The 27,070-nt window shown below is 39.9% G+C and overlaps 1 protein-coding gene across 1 annotated transcript; it reads right to left on the bottom strand.

Annotated features, from left to right (window-relative positions):
* Positions 1 to 16,764: 16,764 nt before the first annotated feature.
* On the bottom strand, positions 16,765 to 22,667 carry LOC128635137 (uncharacterized). The gene is made up of 3 exons (XM_053686368.1): positions 22,536 to 22,667; positions 20,557 to 22,310; positions 16,765 to 17,542 (listed from the first exon to the last, which is right to left on the bottom strand). Exons 1-2 carry the CDS (start codon positions 22,665 to 22,667, stop codon positions 21,801 to 21,803), a joined length of 642 nt encoding a protein of 213 aa, XP_053542343.1. The 3' UTR covers positions 16,765 to 17,542; positions 20,557 to 21,800.
* Positions 22,668 to 27,070: the final 4,403 nt, after the last annotated feature.

Raw genomic sequence — 27,070 nt, 5'->3', positions numbered from 1 at the left:
CTCAAAATGGTGTCCTCCAGGAGTCCGTGAAGCATTGCCAATGGGTCTGTTACATTGGGGAAAATCACGACCCACTATTATCAAAATTATTAGATTTATTAGTGAGTTCTTACATTCATTAGCCTTTTGACTCACGGCTCTGTGTGTGTGGAGTTTGCATGTTCTCCCCGTGCTGTGGGGGTTTCCTCCGGGTACCCCAGTCCAAAGACCTGCATGGTGATGGGCATGTCTAAAGTGTCCGTAGTGTATGAATGGGTGTGTGAATGTGTGTGATTGTGTGTCCTGCGATGGACTGGCACCCTGTCCAGGGTGCACCCCGTCTTGTGCCCGATGCTCCCTGGGATAGGCTCCAGGTTTCACCGTGACCCTGAAAAGGAGTAAGAGGTTGAAGATGGATGGATGGGTTTCATCCAAATCTCAATAACTTAAAAAATAACAAACAGTCTGTAATTTTATAAATAATGGGACCTTATGTGTTATGTTTGTGTAAAATTCATGAATAAAAAGTTATTTTCCACCAATAAACAGCCAAAAAATATCATTGTTTGATTGTCCACAGCTAAATAATGAACCTAATATTTGGATTGCATTAATTAAAAATCTGTACTGATGGGGTCTGTGGAATTTATTTTAGAGTTAATGGGGGCCTTGAGTGCATAAAATTTGACAACCCCTGTTACCTAGTCATAATTAGAAATGCACTTTCAAATTAGCACAACAATGCAGTAAACCAAACTTAAACTTAATTGGGCTTATGTTTCCTAAGAAACAGCTACTTGAACTAAAGTCCCTACAAACTTTCTTTTTACTGAGAATCAATAAGTGAGTGATCAATGTTGGGGAAGCTGCAGTGGAAATAAAAAGTCTATGCATCCTGTTACAGTTGAGGGGTTTGGTGATGCAAAAAGAAAACCTTACAATAACCTAGTTGCATATGTCTACACACCCTTGGTATAATGGGGCATGTGAATGTGCTCAAAATGAATCACATGCAAACGTAAGGACGTATGTTTGGTCTCAATATTGGTAGAGACACCCACCCACCCCGGAAAAAAAGGACTGTTTAATGTTGACAACCAAATGGTTTATTAAAATGTCCGTCCGTCCGTCCGTCCGTCCGTCCATCCATCCGTCCAGCTTCATCCTTTTCAGGGTCTCAGGGAAACCTGGAGCCTATCCCAGGTAGCATCGGGCACAAGGCTGGGTACACCCTGGACAGGGTGCCAATCCATCACAGGGCACAATCACATACACATTCACACACTACGGACACTACGGACATGCCAATCAACTTACCATGCATGTCTTTGGACCGGAGTACCCAGAGGAAACCCTGCAGCACAGGGAGAACATGCAAACTCCACACAAACAGGGCCACGGTGGGAATCGAACCCCGACCCTGGAGGTGTGAGGTGAACATGCTAACCACTAAGCCACCACGTGCCCCGGTTTATTTACATTTAAATACAAATTATACAAAGCAACAGATCAAAGACTAAAAGAAAGTAAACTATGAAATTACTTGTTAACGGAAAAGAGAGAAAAGAAATGTTTTGCATCCAACATCAACATTCTTCATGATAGTCCTTGGTGTTTATTTAAACAATCCAAACAGATGTCTATGTTGGTCATTGACAGATACAAACTGTTGGCAAATATCTTTAAGATCTACTTGGTCAAGGGCCTCTTGATGTACATGGCATACAGCTACATATTAAGGCGCTGCTGAGACAGGGTAGCTCTTAGCCAAGTTTTGAGTGCACTAAAGCTTCGTTCTGCTTCAGCTGAGGCCACAGGGACGACTAACAACACCCTAACACCACATTGAATAAGCCTCTTACCTCACTTGGCATTCCTCTTAGGGTATCTGCAGCTTCGCTACTTGACATGTCGGTATTCTTTGAGAGAAACATTGGCAACTGAACCTTCAAACTATCTCGGTTTATCTCTGGATAGTGACCAATGACATCATCAATTCACCCAGTAAGGAGAACATTCTCAACTTTTTTCAAGATCTGCAAGTCTGGTTGGTCTCCTAAAGAGAAAACTAAACTTAACCTGGTCTATATCAACATTTGCAAATTATTCTTTTGCATCCTGTGTTATAATAACTTGCAACTAAGTTAACATTATAATAGTCAGACTATGGTACTTACAATACATCTAAATTGGTCATTTACAATTAATCCATAATAACATATGAAGAGTTAATTTGCAAAAAAAGATATCCACCATTTATAATTCATTTTCATAAATCATTTTTTAAATTGTGCATTCCAGGTAATACAAATCAAGCTGCAATTTCGTTGTTTTGATTACATTTATTTTCTCTTAATTAAAACAACTCAACTGCAGTTTGATTGATATTACCTGGAACGTGCAATAAAAAATCATGATTTTTAAATATTCACAAGAATGGAAATATCTGTTTTTGCAAATGAACTCTTCTTGTAGGCCTATGTTTAATAGCAGTATCATTTTAAGACCTCACCTGAAGCCCTTAAGATAGCCCCTCCCTTTCAGCCAATCAAATGCTAGCATGCCTAAATTTTGGAACTTCTGGGAGAGTATGCTATGGAATTTACATGACATCACTCCAAAGATAATGCGAACGAGTTTGTGCAAATATTGGTAGGGACAATTCTGCCCTCCCAAAATATTGGTAGGGACATGTCCCTACCGTCCATATGCAAACCTACGCTGATTATACACCTGTCATCAGTGCTCAAAGTGGACCGGTACTCACCGGTATGCAGTACCGGCATCTCTACATTTTAATCTTTGGTGTACCCTGACTTTTTCTTGTGTACCAGCACTTCTCACAAGCTGCTGGTACTCTGATCTGCCTTCTCCATACAGAGACTGACTTAGCCAATAAGCAAGGTAAGCTGTAAAAAGAAGAAAAAGAAGTGGCACAAAAGGATGCAGCCAAACTCCCCAAAGTGTCCTCTCTTTCACACAAACTCCACCGCTGTCTGCCAGCACAAGAGCTGCTCTCACATCAGCTGCAGTAGCCCCTCTCCCGCTAGACACAGGGATGAGTTCTACCTCTCTCTCAGCTCCGGAAAATGACAGTGTGACAGTAAATGTAGCCCACAAACAATACAGCACAGACAAAATCAGAACACAGGCAGTGTTAATGAATGACGATCCTGCCTTCTGGCAAAAACCCCTGTCAGACAAAGAGTTGGTGTGTTGGAGCCCCATACCTGGAATTGCTTAGGACCTTTAACTTACTAAGTTGGCCCCCGTCTCCATATCAGGTTCTGGGCGATTCATAATTACCCAATATAAACTGCATTACGCAGGGGAAATACATGACCCTCACCTGTTCCCGTTCACTCGACAAGTCTCAAGGTATTTTTTTTAAAGTCTCAAGATAAATAACGTTAATACTAGTCTTTTAAGGTCTGTAATCGGGTTGCAGCCATATTTCATATGTTTATATGCGTACAGGCATTGGAATATTCCTGTATACATGGTTGTTCTAAGTATGCCTGAGTTGCCATTCCTAAATACGTATCCTACAGCTAATCATTTGTTAGCACCCACCTTGAGAACTGAGCATGCACATATATCTCCTTTCAGTGGATTTTCTGAATAAGGTATTTACATGCAACAAATTTCTGATTAACACACACATACACATAATATAATAATAACAACAATAATGATGATAATAATAATAATAATAATAATAATAATAATAATAATAATAATAATAGTAATAGTAATAAAACTTTAGCAAATAGTATCATACAGATATTGCATTGTTATATTATTACAGTAAAATACAGATATTGTGTTATTAAATTATTATTATATCTTTTATTATTCTATATTATAAAATTAATAGTTTGGCAAATGGTTGTCCCTTTGAGTAAATAAATTTATGTTGTGAGCATCAGCAAAGCTTACAAAGAAAGTACAGGATCTCACTGCTGAAAGGTTTCAATCAGGAGAGGGGTATGAAAGAATTTCCAAAACATTAGATGTACCATGGAACACTGTGAAGTCCATCATCAACACCACCAACAATTACAGGCTATCCCTCCAAAATTGATGAAAGGACAAGACAAATACTTATCAGGGAGGCTCCCAAAAGACCTATGACAATTTAGCTGCAGGACTCCCTGAATGTATCAACAATGATCCAAAGCCAAATCAACATAAACGAATGGCTTCAGAAGAAGATCAATGTTTTGATATGGCCCAATCAGATCTCAGCTGTCAGTCTTATCAAAAACCTATGGAATGGCTTGAAGAGGGCTTTGCAGTTCCCCCTCACAATTTGCATTACAAGCAAAAGGTGGGGTATGTACAGTATCTCACAAAAGTGAGTACACCCCTCACATTTTTGTAAATATTTGATTATATCTTTTCATGTGACAACAATGGAGAAATGACACTTTGCTACAATGTAAAGTAGTGAGTGTACAGCTTGTGTAACAGTGTAAATTTGCTTTCCCCTCAAAATAACTCAACACACAGCCATTGATGTCTAAACCACTTGCAACAAAAGTGAGTATACCCCTAAGTGAAAATGTCCAAATTGGGCCCAATTAGCCATTTTCCCTCCCCGGTGTCATGTGACTTGTTAGTGTTACAAGGGTTCAGGTGTGAATGAGGAGCAGTTGTGTTAAATTTGTTGTCATCGCTCTCACACTCCTTCATACTGGTCACTGGAAGTTCAACATGACACTTCATGGCAAAGATCTCTCTGAGGATCTGAAAAAAAGAATTGTTGCTCTACATAAAGATGGCCTAGGCTATAAGAAGATTGCCAAGACCCTGTCACAGAGCTGCAGCACGGTGGCCAAGACCACACAGCGATTTAACAGGACAGGTTCCACTCAGAACAGGCCTCGCCATGGTCGACCAAAGAAGTTGAGTGCACGTACTCAGCGTCATATCCAGAGGTTGTCTTTGGGAAATAGATGTATGAGTGCTGCCAGCATTGCTGCAGAGGTTGAAGGGGTGGGGGGGCAGACTGTCAGTGCTCAGACCATACGCCGCACACTGCGTCAAATTGGTCTGCATGGCTGTCATCCCAGAAGGAAGCCTCTTCAAAAGATGATGCACAAGAAAGCCTGCAAACAGTTTGCTGAAGACAAGCAGACTAAGGACATGGATTACTGGAACCATGTCCTATGGTCTGATGAGACCAAGATAAACTTATTTGGTTCAGATGGTGTCAAACATGTGTGGCGGCAACCAAGTGAGGAGTACAAAGACGAGTGTGTTTTGCCTACAGTCAAGCATGGTGGTGGGAATGTCATGGTCTGGGGCTGCATGAGTGCTGCCAGCACTGGGGAGCTACAGTTCATTGAGGGAACCATGAATGCCAACATGTACTGTGACATACTGAAGCAGAGCATGATCAGTATGCAGTATTCCAGCATGATAACGACCCCAAACACACCTCCAAGATGACCAGTGCCTTGCTAAAGAAGCTGAAGGTGAAGGTGATGGACTGGCCAAGCATGTCTCCAGACCTAAACCATATTGAGCATCTGTGGGGCATCCTCAAATGAAGGTGGAGGAGCACAAGGTCTCTAACATCCATCAGCTCTGTGATGGAAAATAATGGTGGTCACACAAAATATTGACACTTTGGGCCCAATTAGGACATTTTCACTTAGGAGTGTACTCACTTTTGTTGCCAGTGGTTTAGACATTAATGGCTGTGTGTTGAGTTATTTTGAGGGGACAGCAAATTTACACTGTTATACAAGCTGTACACTCACTACTTTACATTGTAGCAAAGTGTCATTTCATCAGTGTTGTGACATTAAAAGATATAATCAAATATTTACAAAAATGTGAAGGGTGTTCTCACTTTTGTGAGATACTGTATGTTTTTGCAACCATGTTATTGGAAGTTTTTATTTTTTCCCCCTTAAAACATTTCTAATTTTTATGTGGTGGCCAAGAGTGGCCAACACATGCAAATACAAAAAACACATGCAAATGCACAAAACGGATACATCAAACTGGCAACACATTCATGGTAGCGACAGGGGGCCCAACATGCTACAAATGCAGAAAGCACATACAAATACAGAAAACACATGCAAAGCTATGTGGGATCCCGGCCATACTTCTCTGGTGCTGGTATCAGAGGAAACGACATGACAACTGGTGTATTTTGGGAAAGACGAGTGACCTGCTCGTTCAGATAGGCAAGCTGCTGGTGGTGATCTTCCAGGAGCCATCTGAAGGCGTTGACGGCTTGTCGCCATGCCGGCGTACCTGTTGCTTCCATATATGCATATATGTATTCTGTCATTTAAAGGAATCACGGACAGAAGCAAGTGCAGGTTAGATAGTTTAATCCAAAGACAACGTCCAAGTCCAAAGGGCAGTTCTAAAATCCACAATGTTAAGGGTCATACGATCAAGCAAACAGGTCAAAACAGGCAAGGCAGAGAATTGAGATCAATGGAGTAAACAAAGTCAAAACCAGAATATCAACACTTAAAAAGGCTTGGTAATGACAGAGACAATGGCAACTGAGCATATACTTTGCAAAAACATTGTGTTCAAACACTCTCTTTTATGTGTGGTGTGATTGCAAGTGTAAATGGGAACGGGTGTCTCTGATCCTGAGAAGTGTGTGTGTGTGTGTGTGTGTGTGTGTGTGTGTGTGTGTGTGTGTGTGTGTGTGTGGGTGGGTGGGTGGTGGAGGGGGGGGTGGTGGGGGTTATAGTGGAAGTGTAGTCCTCTTCGGCCATGTTTGTAGATGGTGGTGCATCCAGGGAAACGGAGTCACTGGTTTGCTGTGATATGACAGAATGTAATAGAACACACTCAAAATTGGTGTCACAATCTTGATCTAGTACTAACATTCGGGTTTAATGTTGGAATCTGAAATATTACATGAAATATTAATTTTGAAATCAGAAGGTAAGTTTTAAGAAAAGAGACAGATATATTGTGTGGCAATACTTGTAAATGTTGGTTAAGAACTTTATTGAAGAGAGGCAGGCAGACCAATCCAAATCGTAAGGCAAAACCATGGTCAAAAAAAAAACAAGCGAGGAGTCAGATGATCGGCAAATGGGCATAAACAGCTAAAATGATTATCAGATAACATGTGGACAAAACACGATCAAAACCATGAAACACAGAACACAAGGAACAAGGCTTTGAATTGCACTGGTGGCAAAACACAGAAACGATACTTCGCACTGAACAATGACACACAAGGGGTTTAAATACTAAATGTAATCAAGGGGATAACACAAAACAGCTGAGACATTAGAAAATAACCAATAACATAATTATATTCAATTCAATTCAATTTTATTTGTATAGCACTTTTTACAATGGACATTGTCTCAAAGCAACTTTACAGAAACATATAAACACAGGATACAGATTTTAAATGTGTGAATTTATCCCAATTGAGCAAGCCAGTGGCAATGGTGGCAAGGAAAAACTCCCTAAGATGTTAAGAGGAAGAAACCTTGAGAGGAACCAGACTCAAAAGGGAACCCATCTTCATCTGGGTAACAACGGATAGTGTAAAAGTAAAGGAAAGTTCATTATGGTTTAATATGAAGTCTGTTTGTTGAACTAGTCTACTGTTCAAAAGAGACCCGAGTGCAAAACTGATTGTTGTAATTGCAGTCCCAAGGCTTTAGAAGCAACCGTAGTCCCAGCAGCCACAGTGAGTGTGCCCATCTGGAATTGGAGTAGATGAAAGCTCCACCCAGAGGCAGAGTATCCGAACAGATTAGGCAGGTCCGGAGAGCAGAAAGGATCAGGATCTCTAGTATCTCCATAAAATCATGTGTGGTTCAGCAACCTTTCGACTCGAGTTCATCCAGAGACTCCTAACTGGACCCAGGAGTTTAGGATGGAGAGCAGCAGCCTATAGGCTGTTACACACAGTAGGAGGACTGGGGTTGGACAGAACTTTGTTTTTAATGGACACAAGAACACTAGATGTTGCTGGATTACCAGTTTTTTATTGTGGGCTTTTTAAAATATGGAACTTTTTTAAAAAAACAAAGCAAGGGGTGCAGAAAATCACACTGGCTGCTGGAGGAACCCCTGGTTGATGGTGGGCATTTGGACATCTCTGGTGTGACTACTCCTTCACTATCCAGGATTCTGGTCTCCTCAGGGATTGTGCCACTCCAGCAACTGGTGAACATCACAGGGACGGACCTGTCACAGGCAGAGGATTTAGCAGTGCGCCTGGGACTACGGTCCCTACGCGTTGTATATAAGCTCCTACATCACTGGAGGTCCACCCTAACATCAGAGGAGCGTGCTCAGCTGATGGACTACAAAACAAGCGAGACTGGAGGGCAATATACAAACCACTGTTAATGAAAATATTTGCTGACCTCCAGTGGAGGATTTTACATGGAATTTTCTCTGTGAATTCTTTTATCTACATTTTAAACCCTGAGGTCACACAGGAATGTCCATTTTCTTTACAGAGAGAGACTGTTTTTCATGCATTTATACATTGCTCCAGATTGCAGCCATTATTTGTGTTTTTAGAAAACAACTTGAGGTCATTTTATCTGGATTTTACTTTTCAGATTTTTATCTTTGGTTTTAAGTATGTCAGAAGAAACAGGTTCAAGTATCAGCTGATCAATTTTATCTTTGGCCAGGCCAAAATGGCGATATACCTGAGCAGGAAAAACAATGTGGCACAAAACACAGACTGCGATGCCATAAGAGTTCTCTCTAGACTGATCAAATCAAGAACTCAGATTTTACAGGAGTATGGGGGACTTGAAGACGTTCAAGGAAGCGTGGTGTTGTGAGGAGGCCCTGTGCTCTGTAGTGAAGGGAGAACTTTGTTTTGCACCAGCAATAGGATGATAATGTTCATAACAGCTGTTCGTTATTGTGTTGACCAAATTATTTATTTATTTATTTATTTTAAAGCTCATTTAGATATTTATTTATTTATATATTGAGCCACCTTGACTTTAATGTGTATAATGGGACTTTTGCTAAATAAAGGATTGTAAAAGTCTCTCTCTCTCTCTCTCTCTCTCTCTCTCTCTCTCTCTCTCTCTCAGAGACACACATTTATTCAAATACTATAAGAACGATAATATTGTGGTGATCTTGTAGTGCTCTCTTTGTTGTTAGAATTAAATTTCTTATATGTTATTAAATAAATGAATTAATGAAATTTATCAAATATTCTGATATATAGTAAGCCAGAAACAGATCGCAGTAATATAAGTCAGTCATCTAACAGCAGCATCTGGGTAAACAAATGTTTGCCAGTGCATACGATTCAGTATGAAGCGTCCATAATGGTCACGTCCGTAACGTATTATTATGGTTGTTCAGAGCAAAGAAAGGAGATGAGTTGTTGATCATGATTAGCATGGACATAATTTAACTTTGTACAGAAAGTTTTAAGTTATCTGTATTAGTAATTATTATATGATATAAACTTCATCTTACGGACGTGACATAGCACTGAATCGTCATGACGTCCTAAATATAGCCCTTATAAATTCAAAAGGCATCGCTTTTATGACAAAGTGAATGTGTTTATTTCTCAGACATTTGTCCATCTTTCTGCAGAATGCTTATCATTAATATATAGTTTTTAAAAATAGGTTTTTGAATCCTCTTTTGAAAATATGAAATATGGCTGGTTGAAAATGTTATTTTAGTATTGGCGCACTCCTTAGACTATATGTGGTGGATAAACATGGCAATTTCCTTAACCCTTGTGTGTCAATTAAAAAAAGTTACACATAGGTCCATAGAGGACAAAAATGTCCATGTCCATGTCCAAAAACTGTCATAAAAATATTATATATTAATAATTTTTTTCCAGTTTCTCTGACGTCGAATTTTGTTTTTACCACCACCAGTTCTAATCCTAAATACCAAATATTCATTCATTTTCAGAATTTTAACCCTTTAAATGCCGGTTTCTTTACATAATGCAAAATGCTTAACCTTCTTTGACTCATATACATGTGGTGGGATTTGTGATTTCCAGTACAGTATAATTTCTTTCTTTCAAACTGTTCACACACACACATAGAATTTACAGTACACACATACAAACCACAACACTAATATCCATACAAACACACCCACACAATTATAGCTGCATCATTTTTTCAGTTTGTCTGCAGTGCTCTATAATACAGCAGAATTATAAAACAGGAAAAGCAGGTATTTTCTCCTAGGCTAAACCTGAGAAAATAGTACACATTTCAGATTTTTTTTTTAATTCAATGTTTTGAAAGCTTGTCAACAAAATAAAAACCTATTAACACAGAATGCATGATTTTATGCTTAAACATCACTGGGATTAAATATTGCAGTTTGAATGGGTTTCAGTCGGGATATTTTTGTCCTTAAAGTCCTGAGTGTAACTATTTTGTGTATCTAGTTTAAAATAGATTTTGAAAGCAAATGAGGATTAAATATTTAAATTCCAATAAAAATACACACCTTTTGCAAAATGTATGTTGTTTGCATTAACACAGACAAAATGATTAAAAAAATTAAAAAGACAAAAATGTCCATAAGGACACACAAGGGTTAAAATTTCCATTACAGCACATTAATGCAGTAAAATACAGACCTAAATGGACAACTTAAAAAGGGTTTAGTTCTTTTGTTAATAACTTTATTTTTTAAAGGTTTTAAAGGTGGACATTTGTATGGAATTGCTGTAGATTGACCATTCTTCCAATTTTCGTAACAATAGCTCAGTGTTTACCCTGCCAAATGCCTGCTGAAATCTGAGTGGCCAATGGTCTTGCATGGGATTGCAGATTATCATAGAGATGCAGTATACCAAGTTTCACCTTGATTGGATAGTTGATTGGCTAATGATGCCATGTTTTGTTAAATAAATGGTCTGCACTTATATAATGTCTTTTAACCTTAGCAGTTCTAGAAAGCGCTTTACACTGTTTCTCATTCACCCATTCACACACACACTCAGACACCAATAGCAGCAGAACTGCCATGCAAGGCACTAGCCTGCTTTTGGGAGCAACTTGGGGTTCAGTGTCTTACCCAAGGACACTTTGGTATGCAGAGTCGTGTGGGCCAGGAATCGAACCGCCAACCCTACAATTAGTGGACAACCCACACTACCACCTGAGCCATAGTCACCCAATTTAAGTAACTGTGTCATCATTTAAAAAAGACTTTCAGATTAGCATAGGGATGCAGTATACTAGATTTCAGCTGAATTGGACATATGATTCCTGAGAAACCGTTATCTGATATTAGCTGCGCCCCTTATACATGACCACACCCCAAACTTTGTAACTGACCTCAGAATCTTGTCCTGTATAGATAGATGGTTTAAGGTTTATGCAAATCCATGCAAAAAGTCACGAGTTACAGTTTTTTGAGTAAATTAGGTGCCTCCTCATTAGAACTGATTGACATGTAGCAGTTATGTTTTTTAGAAATGTCATCATGTTTTTGCTGATTATTGAGGTACACACTGCTGAGTAGTTTGACACCAAAATTGTGACGAGAACTCAAAAGTTTAGCATATTATGGAAATTAACTAAAAATCTAAGTGGCAGAGTTAAATTGTTCTTGAGGCTTTTTTGTTTAAAAGAACCCAAGGAATAAGACACAAAAATAATTTTTTACTGTAGGACTTATATGGCATACAATATATTAGCCTTTGCTATAGCACCACCATTAGGCCAATCCATCTCATCTCTCTTGCGTTGAGTAGCAGGAGGCATTACTACCTACTGACCAAGTTTCTTGTCTCTAGGACCTACAATTTGGTCTGCGCTATCTGTTTTAGCAGAGAAAAAAAAAGGAAGAAGCAAAAGAAAAATCCAAATGAAAACAATAGGGTTTCAAGCACTATGTAAGAAATATATACAAGCACTCCTTGCAAATAGTGCCCCCAGTGGCCAGTTCTTGCCTAGATGCATAGAACCAGTAAGAGAACATACATGAACATACTTATGAAGTTTTGTGGTGATAGCTCAATGCTAGTTGTTTAAAATATATGTTGAAAACTGATTGGTTGGAGTAGCCGTCTTTTTGATGTAATTAATTGATCATTAAAACGCAAGTTTCAGATAAGCAGATTGATTAAGCACACCAAATTTCAGCTCAATTGGACTTTTGGTTTCTGAGAAACAGCTATTTGGACTTAACTCCAACCCCTATGAATATGAATAGTACCCCCTAATGGCCTATTTGAGTGAGCGTCAGCTACTAGTAGGTCCCTCCCTGAAACTACCATTCAAGATTCATGATGATTGCTTAATGGGATCCTTGTCAAATTCATGCTAAAACCAGACAGGCCAATGGCAGCCATGTTTTTTTCAGTCATTAGGGACAATAAAAAATCCACTTACATAGGTGCACCCTACCAAATCACAGCATGATTGGCTTCATGGTTCTTCAGAAACAGATTTTTGGACTTAAACTCCACCCCCAACATATAACCACACCCCAGAATCTTGTACTGAACATACAGTGCATCCGGAAAGTATTCACAGTGCATCACTTTTTCCACATTTTGTTATGTTACAGCCTTATTCCAAAATTAATTAAATTCATTATTTTCCTCAAAATTCTACAACTACCCCATAATGACAACATGAAAGAAGTTTGTTTGAAAGCTTTGCAAATTTATTAAAAATAAAAAAACAAAAAAGCCCATGATTGGACATGATTTGGTAAAGCACACACCTGTCTATATAAGGTCCCATAGTTACCAATGCATTTCAGAGCACAAACCAAGCCATGAAGTCCAAGGAATTGTCTGTAGACCTCCAAGACAGGATTGTATTGAGGCACAGATCTGGTGAAGGGTACAGAAACATTTCTGCAGCAATGATGGTCCCAATGAGCATAGTGGCCTCCATCATCCATAAATGGAAGAAGTTTGGAACCAGCAGGACTCTTCCTAGAACTGACCGCCCAGCCAAACTGAGTGATCAGGAGAGAAGGTCCTTAGTCGGGGAGGTGACCAAAAACCCGATGGCCACTCTGACAGAGCTCCAGCAGGTCTCTGTGGAGACAGGAGAACCTTCCAGAAGAACAACCATCTCTGCAGCACTCCACCAATCAGCACTCCACCACTTCTCAGTAAAAGGCACATGACAGCCTGCCTGGAGTTTGCCAAATGGCACCTGAAGGACTCTCAAACCATGATGAAAACAAGACTGAACTCTTTGGCCTGAATGGCAAGCGTCATGTCTGGAGGAAACAAGGCACCAGTCATCACCTGACCAATACCATCCCTATAGTGAAACATGGTGGTGGCAGCATCATGCTGTGGGGATGTTTTTCAGCAGCAGGAACTGGGAGATTAGTCAGGATCGAGGGAAAATGAATGCAGCTATGTACAGAGAAATCCTTGATGAAAACCTGTTCCAGAGCCTCTGAACCTCAGACTGGGACGAAGGTTTATCTTCCAACAGGACAACAACCCTAAGCACACAGCAAAGATAACAAAGGAGTGGCTACAGGACAACTCTGAGAATGTCCTTGAGTGGCCCAGCCAGAGCCCAGACTTGAACCCGATTGAACATCTCTGGAGAGATCTGAAAATGGCTGTGTACCAACGCTCCCCATCCAACCTGATGGAGCTTGAGAGGTCCTGCAAAGAAGAATGGGAGAAACTGCCCAAAAATAGGTGTGCCAAGCTTGTAGCATCATACTCAAAAATACTTGAGGCTGTAATTGGTGCCAAAGGTGCTTCAACAAAGTATTGAGCAAAGGCTGTGAATACTTATGTACATGTGCTTTTTTTGTTTTTTATTTTTAAGAAATATGCTAAGATTTCAAACAAACTTCTTTCATGTTGTCATTATGGGGTATTGTTTGTAGAATTTTGAGGAAAATAATTAATTTAATCCAATTTGGAATAAGGCTGTAACATAACAAAATGTGTAAAAAGTGAAGCGTTGTGAATACTTTCCGGATGCACTGTATATTTACAGTTTGGTTCAAATTCATATTACCAATCATGAATTACAGCTATTTGAGTAGACCTGCTCTGCCGCCTTAGAATTGATTGACATGTGGTGTCCATATTGTTTATAAATGTCAACATATTTTTTTTTATCATTATTGAGGTTTATAGTCTTCCAAATAGTTTGACATCAATATTGGGAAGAATGGCCAAAAATCATAGGACTAGTTAACAAAAGTAGGTTTTTCATATTATGCAAATTATCATAAATTTAAGCGGGTGTGACTAAATGGTCCAGAAGGCAGTTTTCTATAGTTTCAGGGATAGAATCAAGCTAAAGAAGACATTTCTTTGTAAACTTTATTTTCCAAGAGATATGCTTGTTTGTGTCTAAAAATATGAATAGTAGCCCCCCGTGGCCAATCTGAGTGAGATTGCCCAGTTACTACATGAACCTATCATTCAAGTTTCATGACGCTAGCTCAATGTTAACCCTGTCAAATGCCTGCTGAAAGCTGATTGGCTGATGCCAGCCAAGTTTTTAATTAGGTCTTCATCAAAAATCAATTTACAGATAAGCACATAGATGCAGCATACCAAATTTCAATTCGAACTGACTTACAGTTCCTGAGAAAAAGTTATCTGATTGTAGTGCCACCCCTATGTATGACCACATCCTGCACATGACCTCCGAATCCAAAGGAGGGTCAATATCAAAAGTAACAATCAGTATCTGGTGGCCACCAGCTGCTTTAGGTACTACAGTGCATCACATCCTCATGGACCACCAGATTTGTCAATTCTTGCTGTGAGATATTAGCCCACTCTTCCACCGAGGCATATGCAAGTTCTCGATCATGTCTTGGGGGTGACATGGTTACATGTAATTTTCCAATGCAAGGACGATCAGCTGTTCCTCCTGTCTCCATGTAGCACTGTCTTAGGCTTACTTTAAGGACATTGCAGTTTATTGCTCAGGCCACATCTGCAGTACTCATGCCTCCCTGCAGCAGGCCTATGACATGTTCACGTAGGTGAGCGGGCACCCTAAGCATCTTTCTTCTGGTGTTTTTCCAAGTCAGTAGAAAGGTCTCTTCAGTGTCTGAAGTTATTGTAACTGTGGCTGTAATTGCCTCCCACCTGTAAACTGTTAGTGTCTTAAGGACTGTTCCACGGGTGCATGTGCAATAATTGTTTATGGTTCATTGAAGAAGCATGAAAAACATGGTTTAAACCATTTCCAATAAAGATTTGTAAAGCTTATTTGGAGTTATCTACTATTATCTACTATTATCAACTATTATTACTATTATCTAAAATACAGTCTCCTGATAAAGGAACATTTTTTTTTTCTGAGTATATAAATATTTATGTCTGACTTTTATTGAATTTTTTGTTTATTTTTCTTTCCCATAATAATTATTAATAATTACGTTGTTTTGTAGCACTGGAAGTACAAATATGTACATCATCGCTGTGCACCCAATTTTTCAAATTGTTGCACCCCAAACCGAGTTGAAGTGGGGCAAAAAAAGCCCACGTCTAGACAGAAGTGGATTTTTAGAAATTTTGATTTTCTCAGGTCTCATATGCAGCCTCGTCAGAGTGTCAGTACGTTGAATGTAAGTTAAGAGTAATCTGCATTTTATAAATGTCCATATTATTGGCTTAATTTGCAACATGCATGAAGGTATTTTCTTCTTAGACCATTATTCTAAGAAGAAATATTGTGTAATTGTTATATTTGTTTTGAGATGCATTTACATTAGTAATTTAGGTGAGTCTTTTATCCAAAGAGAGGATAAGCACTGAGAAGCACTCATAACAAATATTATTTGTAGTTTATGATTCATATTAATAATTACTTTAGTAAAAAGGTGCCCTCATATATTTTAAGATATATTGCATAATAATCTTAAATACACTATATTTTGTCATTACAGTAGTAGTTTCCATTGTTTCTCTTTGTCCTGCATCTAGCTGGATGAGACATATGAGAGTGGAGATGACTAGAGAAAGTGCTGGAGAAGGAGGAATTAGAGGAATTGGGCACAGCTAAATCAGAATGCTCTTCACATGGTCCATCACAACCAAGGAGCACCACAATCTGGCACAACCAGCGCCAAAAGCCAAATGCGTTTTATTAAAGATATTGCAGAGAAAATGCAGGCTAGTCAAGCAATTATGAAAATTTTATATGTAGCACAAGATAGTTTCATGTCTGCACAGTACAGTATCCTCCAGGCCCTCCTACCCAGCCTATGTATTCTCCCTTTGTGGCGCGTGCAGCTCCACGTCAGCCATTCTTTCCAGTTTCTTCTTACCAACAGCCCCCTCCATCATCAAGCTACACACAGTTGCTCAGTGGACCTTATACTCAGGGAGGAGATATCAAGAAATACAAATAATTAAAGGAACAGTTCACCCAAAAGTGAAAATTCTGTCATCATTTATTCACCCTCATGTCCTTCCATGCTCGTGACTTTATTTTGTTCATGGAACATAAAACAAGATTTTCTGAAGAGTTTTTATACACACAATGTGAATAAATGATGACATAATTTGTGTTTTTCGGTGAACAACTGTTTTTTGTTAAATTTTCAAGCTTTGTTTGCACTGTGATGGCTCAGCGGTTTACATAATTATTTTTGGTTTTAATATTCCGATGGCTTGTTCTAAACAAAAAAGTTTCTGCAGATTGCACATATTGCACAAAAAGTTTTAAACTGAAACTACTGTTTCGGAGTCTGCTGTTCAGGAAATATGTGCAATAAAGAAAAAATGTTTCAAACAAATAATTTTATTATTTGAGATTTCATTTGATCAACAGTAACTGCATTGAGAAACATCATTTAGAGTAGCAGATTTACAGTAGCAGTAAAACCATAGAAATATACATAAAATTGAGCTCTGACCATTTTATAAATAGCAACTGTTAACTGTTATCCTCTAGATAAAAAAAAAAAAAAACCCCAAACATTTAAAGTTACTGACAAAATTAAAAACTGCATGCAACTCTATATTCAGTCATTTTGGCTGGTTGTGCTTTATGGATTGCAAAATTCTGAAGGGCTAGAGCAGCCAGGGTTATCTTTGACACTGCCACTGGATCCAGGTGGATGGAAGAGAGGAATACTCGCCATCAATTAGCCAGTATTCCAAAGGCATTTTCAATTATACGTATTGCTCGTGAAAACCTGTAGTTGTAAATAAGCTGGCCATGAGCAAGGTGCCTAGAAGGGTATGGCTTCATTGAGTCTGTACAGAGAGAGTAAGCCTCATCCGCAACAAACATCTCAATCTGTGCCTGGCAATGGTTCGGCCAGAGGAACATTTCAAACTTTTTCGTCCATTGCCTCTCAAAGATCAGAGTGGACAAAGAGGCCCCCATCATACACTCTACCCTGAGTGCCAACATTAGCAGACAAAAATCTGTACTGCGAATCAGCAACTGCCATCAGCAAGACAGAAAAACGGGACTTGTAGTTTCTAAAAGTGCTCCCGCTGTTCCCTGAGTGGAGGATGGTTATGTTTTCCATCAACTGCCCCACAACAATGTGGAAATTGCCACCTTTCCTGGAATCCTTTACCCACCTCTCTCCACTCTATTTCTGTCACTGGAGTCTGGAAAGAGACAAAGAGACCATGGGGAGGATAATTTCTCTCAATCTATGAAACAGTTTACATGTAATAATTTAGCATAAATGGCACATAAATCTGTGACTCAACATCAGACCCATTTTGTTCTTTATCTTGCACATAAAAATTGGTGCATATATGTGGAATGATAATATTATAGTTAAAGCATAATTAATGTGATATGATTAGTGCTTTTGTCTTGCTTGATCACTGACTACATTTACATGGGCAGCAGTAATCTAATTATTGACCTTATTCTGAATAAGACAATATTGTGATTAAGGTGTTTACAAGAGTTGCTTTTAGAATAATCCTTTCATCTTCCCATTTGTTATAGAACATACAGTATCTCACAAAAGTGAGTACACCCCTCACATTTTTGTAAATATTTGATTATATCTTTTCATATATCTTAACAACACTGAAGAAATGACACTTTGCTACAATGTAGAGCAGTGAGTGTACAGCTTGTGTAACAGTGTAAATTTGCTGTCCCCACAAAATAACTCAACACACAGCCATTAATGTCTAAACCACTGGCATCAAAAATGTGTACACCCCTAAGTGAAAATGTCCAAATTGGGCCCACTTAGCCATTTTCCCTCCCCGGTGTCATGTGACTTGTTAGTGTTACAAGGTCTCAGGTGTGAGTGGGGAGCAGGTGTGTTAAATTTGGTGTCATCGCTCTCACACTCCTTCATACTGGTCACTGGAAGTTCAACATGACACCTCATGGCAAAGAACTCTCTGAGGATCTGAAAAAAAAAGAATTGTTGCTCTACATAAAGATGGCCTAGGCTATAAGAAGATTGCCAAGACCCTGACACTGAGCTGCAGCATGGTGGCTAAGACCATACAGCGGTTTAACAGGACAGGTTCCACTCAGAACAGGCCTCGCCATGGTCGACCAAAGAAGTTGAGTGCATGTACTCAGTGTCATATCCAGAGGTTGTCTTTGGGAAATAGACGTATGAGTGCTGCCAACATTGCTGCAGAGGTTGAAGGGGTGGGGGGTCAGACTGTCAGTGCTCAGACCATACACCGCACACTGCATCAAATTGGTCTGCATGGCTGTCATCCCAGAAGGGAGCCTCTTCTAAAGATGATGCACAAGAAAGACTGAAGACAAGCAGACTAAGGACATGGATTACTGGAACGATGTCCTGTGGTCTGTTGAGACCAAGATAAACTTATTTGGTTCAGATAATGTCAAGTGTGTGTGGTGGCAACCAGGTGAGGAGTACAAAGACAAGTGTGTCTTGCCTACAGTCAAGCATGGTGGCGGGAGTGTCATGGTCTGGGGCTGCATGAGTGCTGCCGGCACTGGGGAGCTACAGTTCATTGAGGGAACCATGAATGCCAACATGTACTGTGACATACTGAAGCAGAGCATGATCAGTATGCAGTATTCCAGCATGATAACGACTCCAAACACGCCTCCAAGACGACCACTGTCGTCTTGCTAAAGAAGCTGAGGGTGAAGGTGATGGACTGGCTGAGCATGTCTCCAGACCTAAACCCTATTGAGCATCTGTGGGGCATCCTCAAACGGAAGGTGGAGGAGCACAAGGTCTCTAACATCCACCAGCTCCGTGATGTCGTCCTTGAGGAGTGGAAGCAGACTCCAGTGGCAACCTGTGAAGCTCTGGTGAACTCCATGCCCAAGGGTATTAAGTCAGTGCTGGAAAATAATGGTGGCCACACAAAATATTGACACTTTGGGCCCAATTTGGACATTTTCACTTAGGGGTGTACTCACTTTTGTTGCTAGTGGTTTAGACATTAATGGGTGTGTGTTGAGTTATTTTGAGGGGACAGCAAATTTACACTGTTATACAAGCTGTACACTCATTACTTTACATTGTAGCAAAGTGTCATTTCTTCAGTGTTGTCACGTGAAAAGATATAATCAAATATTTACAAAAATGTGAGGGGTGTACTCACTTTTGTGAGATACTGATTATATATATATATATATATATATATATATATATATATATATATATATATATATATATATATATATATATATATATAAACACACACACACACACACACACACAATCATGTGAAAACATAACACCCCATGGAACTTGTTTGTCCAAATATTTAAAAAAAAAAAAAACAACAACAAACAATTGATCCTCTTTGAAACAGTGCCTATTAATGAAGTTGATACACTATCACTATCAAATAACAAAGTTCAACAGAATTTTCACAATTTAAGTGAACAGAAAACAGATCTGCAGTTACTCACTTTTGTGAAATACTGTATATCGATTAATGACACACGTCATTACATCCCTGTGCCACGCCATCCGATGCTCCCTCCAGAATTTCGCGTATCAACATACAGTTCGTCTTGGTTATGGTACCATATACAGTTCTGTGTGTTTCATTTTTAATCTTACGAAAGCTTCAAGTGCAGTTAATTATTTCTCATGCTATACATGCAAATAGACGTCTGCTTGAAGCCATGGGCTGCATCCCAAACAACATACTTACCTACTATATAGTAGCCGAAATACTTGTATTTAACCTACTATATAGCAGGTAAATACATGGTTTCGGACGAAGCCACGTGCTCTTGTTTGCCATCAAACGGTTGAGCACTGCTGTGTGTTTATGTGTCCTGTTGCAAAATGCGGTGAAATCTTCCACACGATCTTAATAGTGTGATTAAGGCGTGTATATGTCTATAATGCACGTAGACTAAAATAGGAATACTCCACATGTCTTTATTCGATTTGTGTTTACTTTGAGTATGACTTTAGTCGGATTAAGGTCATCAATAATCGCTGTTTACATGGTAGTTTCTTAATCAGAGTATTGTCTTAATCAGGTTAATATCGGCTTATTGTCGTTTATGTAAACATACTGAATGTAAACGTACTGATTGTCTGAAGTTTAATCGGATTATGCAGAAATACATTAAATAATGATGGGTTCACAAACTTTTTGCATAAACTGTTTTGTACATTAGGCCACTTAAGTCTTACCTTTATGCACTTGTCCTTCAGCACTTGGTAGAACACCTTGCACGTCTCTTGAATAATGCATGAAACAGTGTTTCTTCCCATTATGTACTGGAAACTCAGGGAAGAAAATGATTCCCTTGGCGATTACAAAAAATACATCAATTTACCTTTCATTTCATTTCCATACATAACAGTATGTACTTGAAAATAACCATTTCTTGCCTGTGGCCAACAATCTAAGTGTCACAGAGAGCCTCTCCCTGGCAGTGATTGCTCTTCTCAAGTGTGTGTTTGTCGTGTTCATGTGGGGAGAGACCAGTTCCAGCAAATGCACAAATTCCTGGACATTCATGTGAAGATCTCTAAACCCTCACTTTGTAAAACATTGTGTGAATACTGTTCTTGCAGTGTGAGTGAGTGTACCAATTTACACATTTTAACAAATTCATCCCTAAAATGACAAATCTTTCATTTGGTGATATTTTGGATGTTTTGGCTTCAGGCATGAGCAGAAACTGCTCAGTCGTGACATCGGCTTCAGGTGTGAGCAGAACATGGTCGGTCATGACGTCAGTTTTAGGCGCGAGGAGAACCTGGTCAGTTGTGACGTTGGTTTCAGGAGTGAGCAGAACCTGGTCGGTCATGACATCAGTTTCAGGCATGGGCAGAACCTAGTCAGTCATGACGTCGGTTTCAGGGATGAGCAGAACCTGGTCGGTTGTGAAGTTGGTTTCAGGAGTGAACAGAACCTGGTTGGTCATGACGTCGGTTTCAGGGATGAGGAGAACTTGGTTGGTCTTGTCAACAGACTCAGGCGTGAGCATAACTTGGTTGTCCGTGTCAGCGACCTTGGACTGGAACTTGGTGTGGGTGGTCGCCTCGTCAATCTCAGACTGGAATTTGGCATGGAAGGTCACATCGTCGATCTCAGACTGGAACTTGGAGTGGAAGGTCACATTGTCGTCCTCAGACTGGAACTTGGCATGGAAAGTCACCTCGTCGATCTCAGATTGGAACTTTAACTTGGTGTGGAAGGTCACCTGGTCGAGCTAAGACTGGAACTTGGCGTGGGATGTCACCTCGTTGACCTTTAGCTGGAACTTGGCGTGGGTGGTCACATCGTTGATCTCAGATTGGAAACTTTCTTGGGAGGTCACCTCGTTGACCTTTAGCTGGAACTTGGCGCAGGAAGTCACCTCATTGACCTCGGACAGGAACTTGGCGTGGGAGGTCACTGCATCGACCTCAGACAGGAAAGTGTCTTGTTAGGCCCTCTCTTCGACCTCAGACAGAAACTTGGCTTGAGAAGCCCTCTTTTCAACCTCGGACAGGAACTTGGCTTGAGAGGTTGTCTCTTTGACCTTGGACATGAACTTGGCTTGGGAGGTCACCTCATTGACCTCTAGCAGGAACTTGACTTTATGCTGGAGCTCTGGAGATGAGACTGCCTCGTGGGTCTCATGGTGGAGCTCTGCAGATGAGACTACCTCGTGTGTCTCAGGTTGGATCCCTGGAGATGAGGTCGCCACGTTGACCTCTGGCTGCAGCTCTGCAGGTGAGACCACCTCATGGATCTCAGATTGGAGCTCTGAGGAGGAGGTTGCCACGTTGACCTCTGGTTGGAGATCAGCAGGTGAGACCACTTCTCGGGTCTCAGGCTGGAGCTTTGGGAGCTCATAATAGGTGGTGAATGGCAAGTCAGGTTTATCTGCTTGGCTGACCCCCCCCCCCCCACCCCCCCCAAAAGATGTTCTAGGACAGCGTTGGATTCTGGACTTCCGAACACCGTCACGAATAGTCCCACAAACTGAGTTACATTCTCATGTCTTCTGGATCCCATGGCCACTAGATACTGGGACCACTGGTGGGCTGGGCCAAAAAAACAAGACAACATGAACTTTAGCCATTGCTTCTCGTCGGGCTTGGGGTCCGCTAAGCTTGCAAAATAGAACTGGCAGTCAACAAGAAAATATTCAGGGTAGCCAAAAAACCCATCATACAGATCTGGGAGTCCTATAACAGTCCACTGGGGTAGCTGGATTGAATCCAAAGCTGGGACACAATGAACTTGAGCCACTGCCTTTGTCCAGCTTGGGGTTCACCAGCGTGGCGTCTTCTCCGTCTACCTGCATGCTGCTACATGGTGTGGCAAAGTATTCTGTCATGCGATCCATGTAATGGAGGTTAGGATGGATGCAAATGCAGATAAGAGTTTAGTTAGAGAGAGACAGGCAGACAAATCCAAAAAATGAGACAATAGCGAGGTGAAGAAACGGCAATGGGTCAGGCGATTGGCAAACAGGCATAAACTGGACAAGGCAAGAATCAAGAACGAGAACAAGAAGCAAGATTAACGAACATGAAAAAAAACGAGGAACAGGGTACAAATGCTTGGTATGGTGATAACACTGAATACTTCGCAAAGTCATTGTGTTCAAACAGTCTCTTTATACTATGGTTGTGAGTGCTGTGAATTTGATGCAGGTGTGCATGTTTAGAATGAATGTTGGTGTTCTGGGAATTGCAGTCCATGCCAGCCATGTTTGTAGGCCGCAGTGCAAGATGGGAAATGTAGTCACTGGTTTGCTGTGATATGACATTTCTCCTGTCATAGAAACTAGATCTGTCACAGTCAAAAAGAGGTACATAAATGAGAATACTAGTGTGCAATTTATGAAGTCTATATCTATGACACCAAGTATATCTGCAGACTCGGTTGATGTTCTCCTTGATAATTTTAACTCAAAAGTTTGAGAGATACACCTTGGAGAAACACAACAGCAGTACAAATAATGAAAAGAAAATGCAGGAAAGCTGAATGCTTGTGGTGGAAAACAAACTTGAAGTACATTTTAACATCTATCAAGACAGCCTTCATACTGTCAGTGTGGAACTACACACAGACCTACTTCTCAAACATTATAAACAGCAACAACAACACACATACTCTTTTTGCAACAGTAGAGAAATTAACAAACCCACCAACTTAGATTCCATGTGAAATGCTCTCTGACTGCAAATGCAACGAGTTTGTATCTTTTTTCAAGAAAAAAATGTATGACATTGGAATGGCGATCAGCTCGTCCTCATGCTGCACTGCAGTTAGACAGCACCCACCACGACAACTTCACAATCATTTTAATATGTCTACTTTTGAGGAAATTGATGCCAAAACTCTAGAAGAAACAGTACAACAGCTTAAAACATCAACCTGCTCTCTCAACACACTCTCTACATCTTTTTCAAAAATGTTTTTTAGTGTTTAGATAAAGATCTCTTAGACATAGTAAATGACTCACTCCTCTCAGGCAATTTTCTGAAATCCCTGAAAACCGCAACTGTTCAGCCCCTTCTGAAAAAGAGCAATCTGAATAACATGGTTTTGAACAACTATAGACCAATATCAAATCTTCCGGTCATAGGCAAGATCATTGAAAAGGTTGTTTTCAATCAGCTGAACCGATTTCTATCCTCAAATAGCTATTTGTACAATTTCCAATCTGGTCTCTGGCAGCATTCCAGCACAGAGATGGCACTCATAACGATAATTAATGATATTTAGTTAAATACTGATTGAGGCAAAATAACCATGATGGTATTATTGGATCTCAGTGCTGCTTTTGACACTGTCGAACACAATATACTCCTAGGCAGACTGGAAAACTGAGTAGGGCTCTCTGGGGGTCCTTGGCTGGTTCAGGTCATAGCTAGAAGGGAATATGTTCTATGGGAACATAGGCAGCTATGAATCTGAGTAGACATCCATGTCATATGGAGTCCCACAAGGCTCAATCCTTGGACCACTTGTTTTCAACCTGTATATGCTCCCACTAGGCCAAATTATAAAGAGGAACCAAATTGCATACCATAGCTATGTAGACGAAACCCAGATCTATCTAGACATGTCACCTAATGATTACCACCCCATAGACTCCCTGTGCAAGTGCCTTGATGAAATAAATTTTGGATGTGCCAAAACTTCCTTCAGTTAAACAAAGACATTGTATTTGGAAACAAGTCACTGTATTTGGAAACAAAATGAAAGTCTTAAGTTGAACACATACCTTGACTCCAGGGGTCTAAAGACAAAAAATCAAGTCAGGAATCTTGGTGCCATTTTGGAGTCTGATATACGTTTCAGTAGGCAAGTGAAAGCAATAACCATATCAGCCTACTATCACCTCAAAAATATAGCGAGAAGTAGGTGTTTCATTTCAAGTCAAGACTTGTTCATGGATTCATTACCAGCAGCGTGGATTACTACAATGGACTTCTCACCGGTCTTCCCAAAAAGACCATTAGACAGTTGCAACCATTTTTTTGGTTCAGGTGAGAATCCTGGCAGCAGCATTCTGAATGAGGAATCCTGCTGCCAGGATTCTCACCCGAACCAAAAAATCTGAGCACATTATTCCAGTCCTCAGGTCTTTACACTGGCTTCCAGTTACATTCAGAATTGATTTTAAAGTACTATTACTAGTTTATAAATCACTACATGGCCTAGGACCTAAATACATTACAGATATGTTTACTGAATATCAACCAAACAGGCCTCTCAGATCATTAGGATCAGGTCAGTTAGAAATGTCAAGGGTTAACTCAAAACAAGGTGAGACAGCATTTAGCTATTATGCCACTCGTCACTGGAACCAGGTTCCAGAAGAAGTAAGATGTGCTCAAACTCTAGCCACATTTAAAACCAGACTGAAAACACATCTATTTAGCCTCGCATTTACTGACTGAATACTATGCTGCACTCTACTGACTGATCTATATAATTTTAGCTCTGTAACCTTTCCCCTTTTTACCCATTACATTTTTTAAATTCTTTTTTTTAATTTCCTGCTTATTTTAATGCATTTTTCTCATTTTTATTACCTTTTTTCCTTGTTCTTATATTTTTTTTTTACCTTTAATATTCTTGTATTTTCTTTATCATTTTTATGAATGGCACTTTGAATTACCATTGTGCATGAAATGTGCTATATAAATAAACTTACCTTGCCTTGCCAAAAAAATGTAAAACAAACAAACAAACAAAAACTGATCAATGAAGAATGCTGCTGGCAACTTCATAAAAGTTCATGGAATGTTAAGTGAAGAAAAAAAAACATTTATGCATGAAAAAAAGTGGGGAAAATGGCTGTCAGTATGACTGTCAGACACTTTGGACAGTTCTTGAAATGTGCTCGTCACTTCAACATGTCTGGGCTCATCTTGGTCTGTCAAATTAGCACATTACTTAACCAGGCTTTTCTGGATTGGAGATAACTCTACATACATATTTTTCAGGATACATTTTTCAGGATACATGGCAAAAAAAAAATCCAGACATGTTTGGTACAACTTCTGTTCTTAGGCTGAGCTTGTGTTTTCTTCATTTCTCACTTCCAGACATCCTTCTCCCTCTCTCTGATTTTCTGGTTTTGACTTACCATTGTCGTGGGAATTAGACAACACTCGGAGACTCGTCCTCTGAAGGTAAAAAGGTTTATTACAGAAAGATGGTTAATACCATCACTACCCCTCCCACCTGCTGCTTCAACCTGAGATCCCCCCCCCACCATTGTTACTCATCCACCCATGGGACTCTCACCACGCTGACATCTCTGAAACCACATAGGACCTGCTCTCTTCCTCGGTCTGTGTTTCCCCTCCTCTCATTGGCTGTCTGCATTCAAAGGTGACCTACACAACACACACAGACCAAAGTCACACTCACATACAGTTAGAGAATGAATTCCTGTTCCCTGCTCATTCTCTCTCACTCTCACTTGCTGTATCTTTTGTTAAACATCTTTTTTATATAACCATTTTTACTTAAGAAATTAAAGTTGTCCTGACATCATCTTAAACAACTCAATGCCAATTTGTGTGCTTAATGTGCGCTCTCTCTCTCTCTCTCTCTCTCTCTCTCTCTCTCTCTCTCTCTCTCTCTCTCTCTCTCTCTCTACGCTTTGGAACTTGTAGTTTGTGGAGGAGTAAGAATATAAACCTTCTCTTCCCTGAAGCAACAGCATCCTATTGTGGAGGTCATCCTTTGCTAAAAGTTCTACATCTCTCACTATTTTGCTTGATTTAATAATATTAGGGAGCTTATAAAAGTTCTAGAGTCACTTTTTATTAAAACCAAACTATGTTCTTTATCCATAGAGAGACTGAATCTTCTTCCTTCAATATACTTCCAGAGTAAAAGTCAAATTAGTACTCAAATGTGCAAGAAGAGAATGTTGAACTTGTGTGCAATAAGCCTGTTTTTTTTTTTTTTTCTTGCTGGTTGGCCACTGTTCCATTTCACCCATCAAGTCATACAAGTCTTTTTCCCTGTACATTTTGTAAGTGGTATTTGTAGTATATGTGAGGAGGAAAAGGTTAAATGTCATAGCTGTGTCTTGCTTAAATGATCTCCCTCATCTCGATGGGCCATTTAGTGTGATCCCTCCTGACCTTTAGTGGCTGTCACACACACCCTCACTAAAACAAATTAATCCTGACCCCAGTGGAAAGGGCAACACTTGTTCATAAGTGTGTCCGG

This window comes from Ictalurus punctatus, chromosome 15 (assembly GCF_001660625.3).
Source record: "Ictalurus punctatus breed USDA103 chromosome 15, Coco_2.0, whole genome shotgun sequence".
Classification (NCBI taxonomy): Eukaryota; Metazoa; Chordata; class Actinopteri; order Siluriformes; family Ictaluridae; genus Ictalurus; species Ictalurus punctatus.
This window is presented reverse-complemented; position numbering and strand designations above follow the sequence as displayed.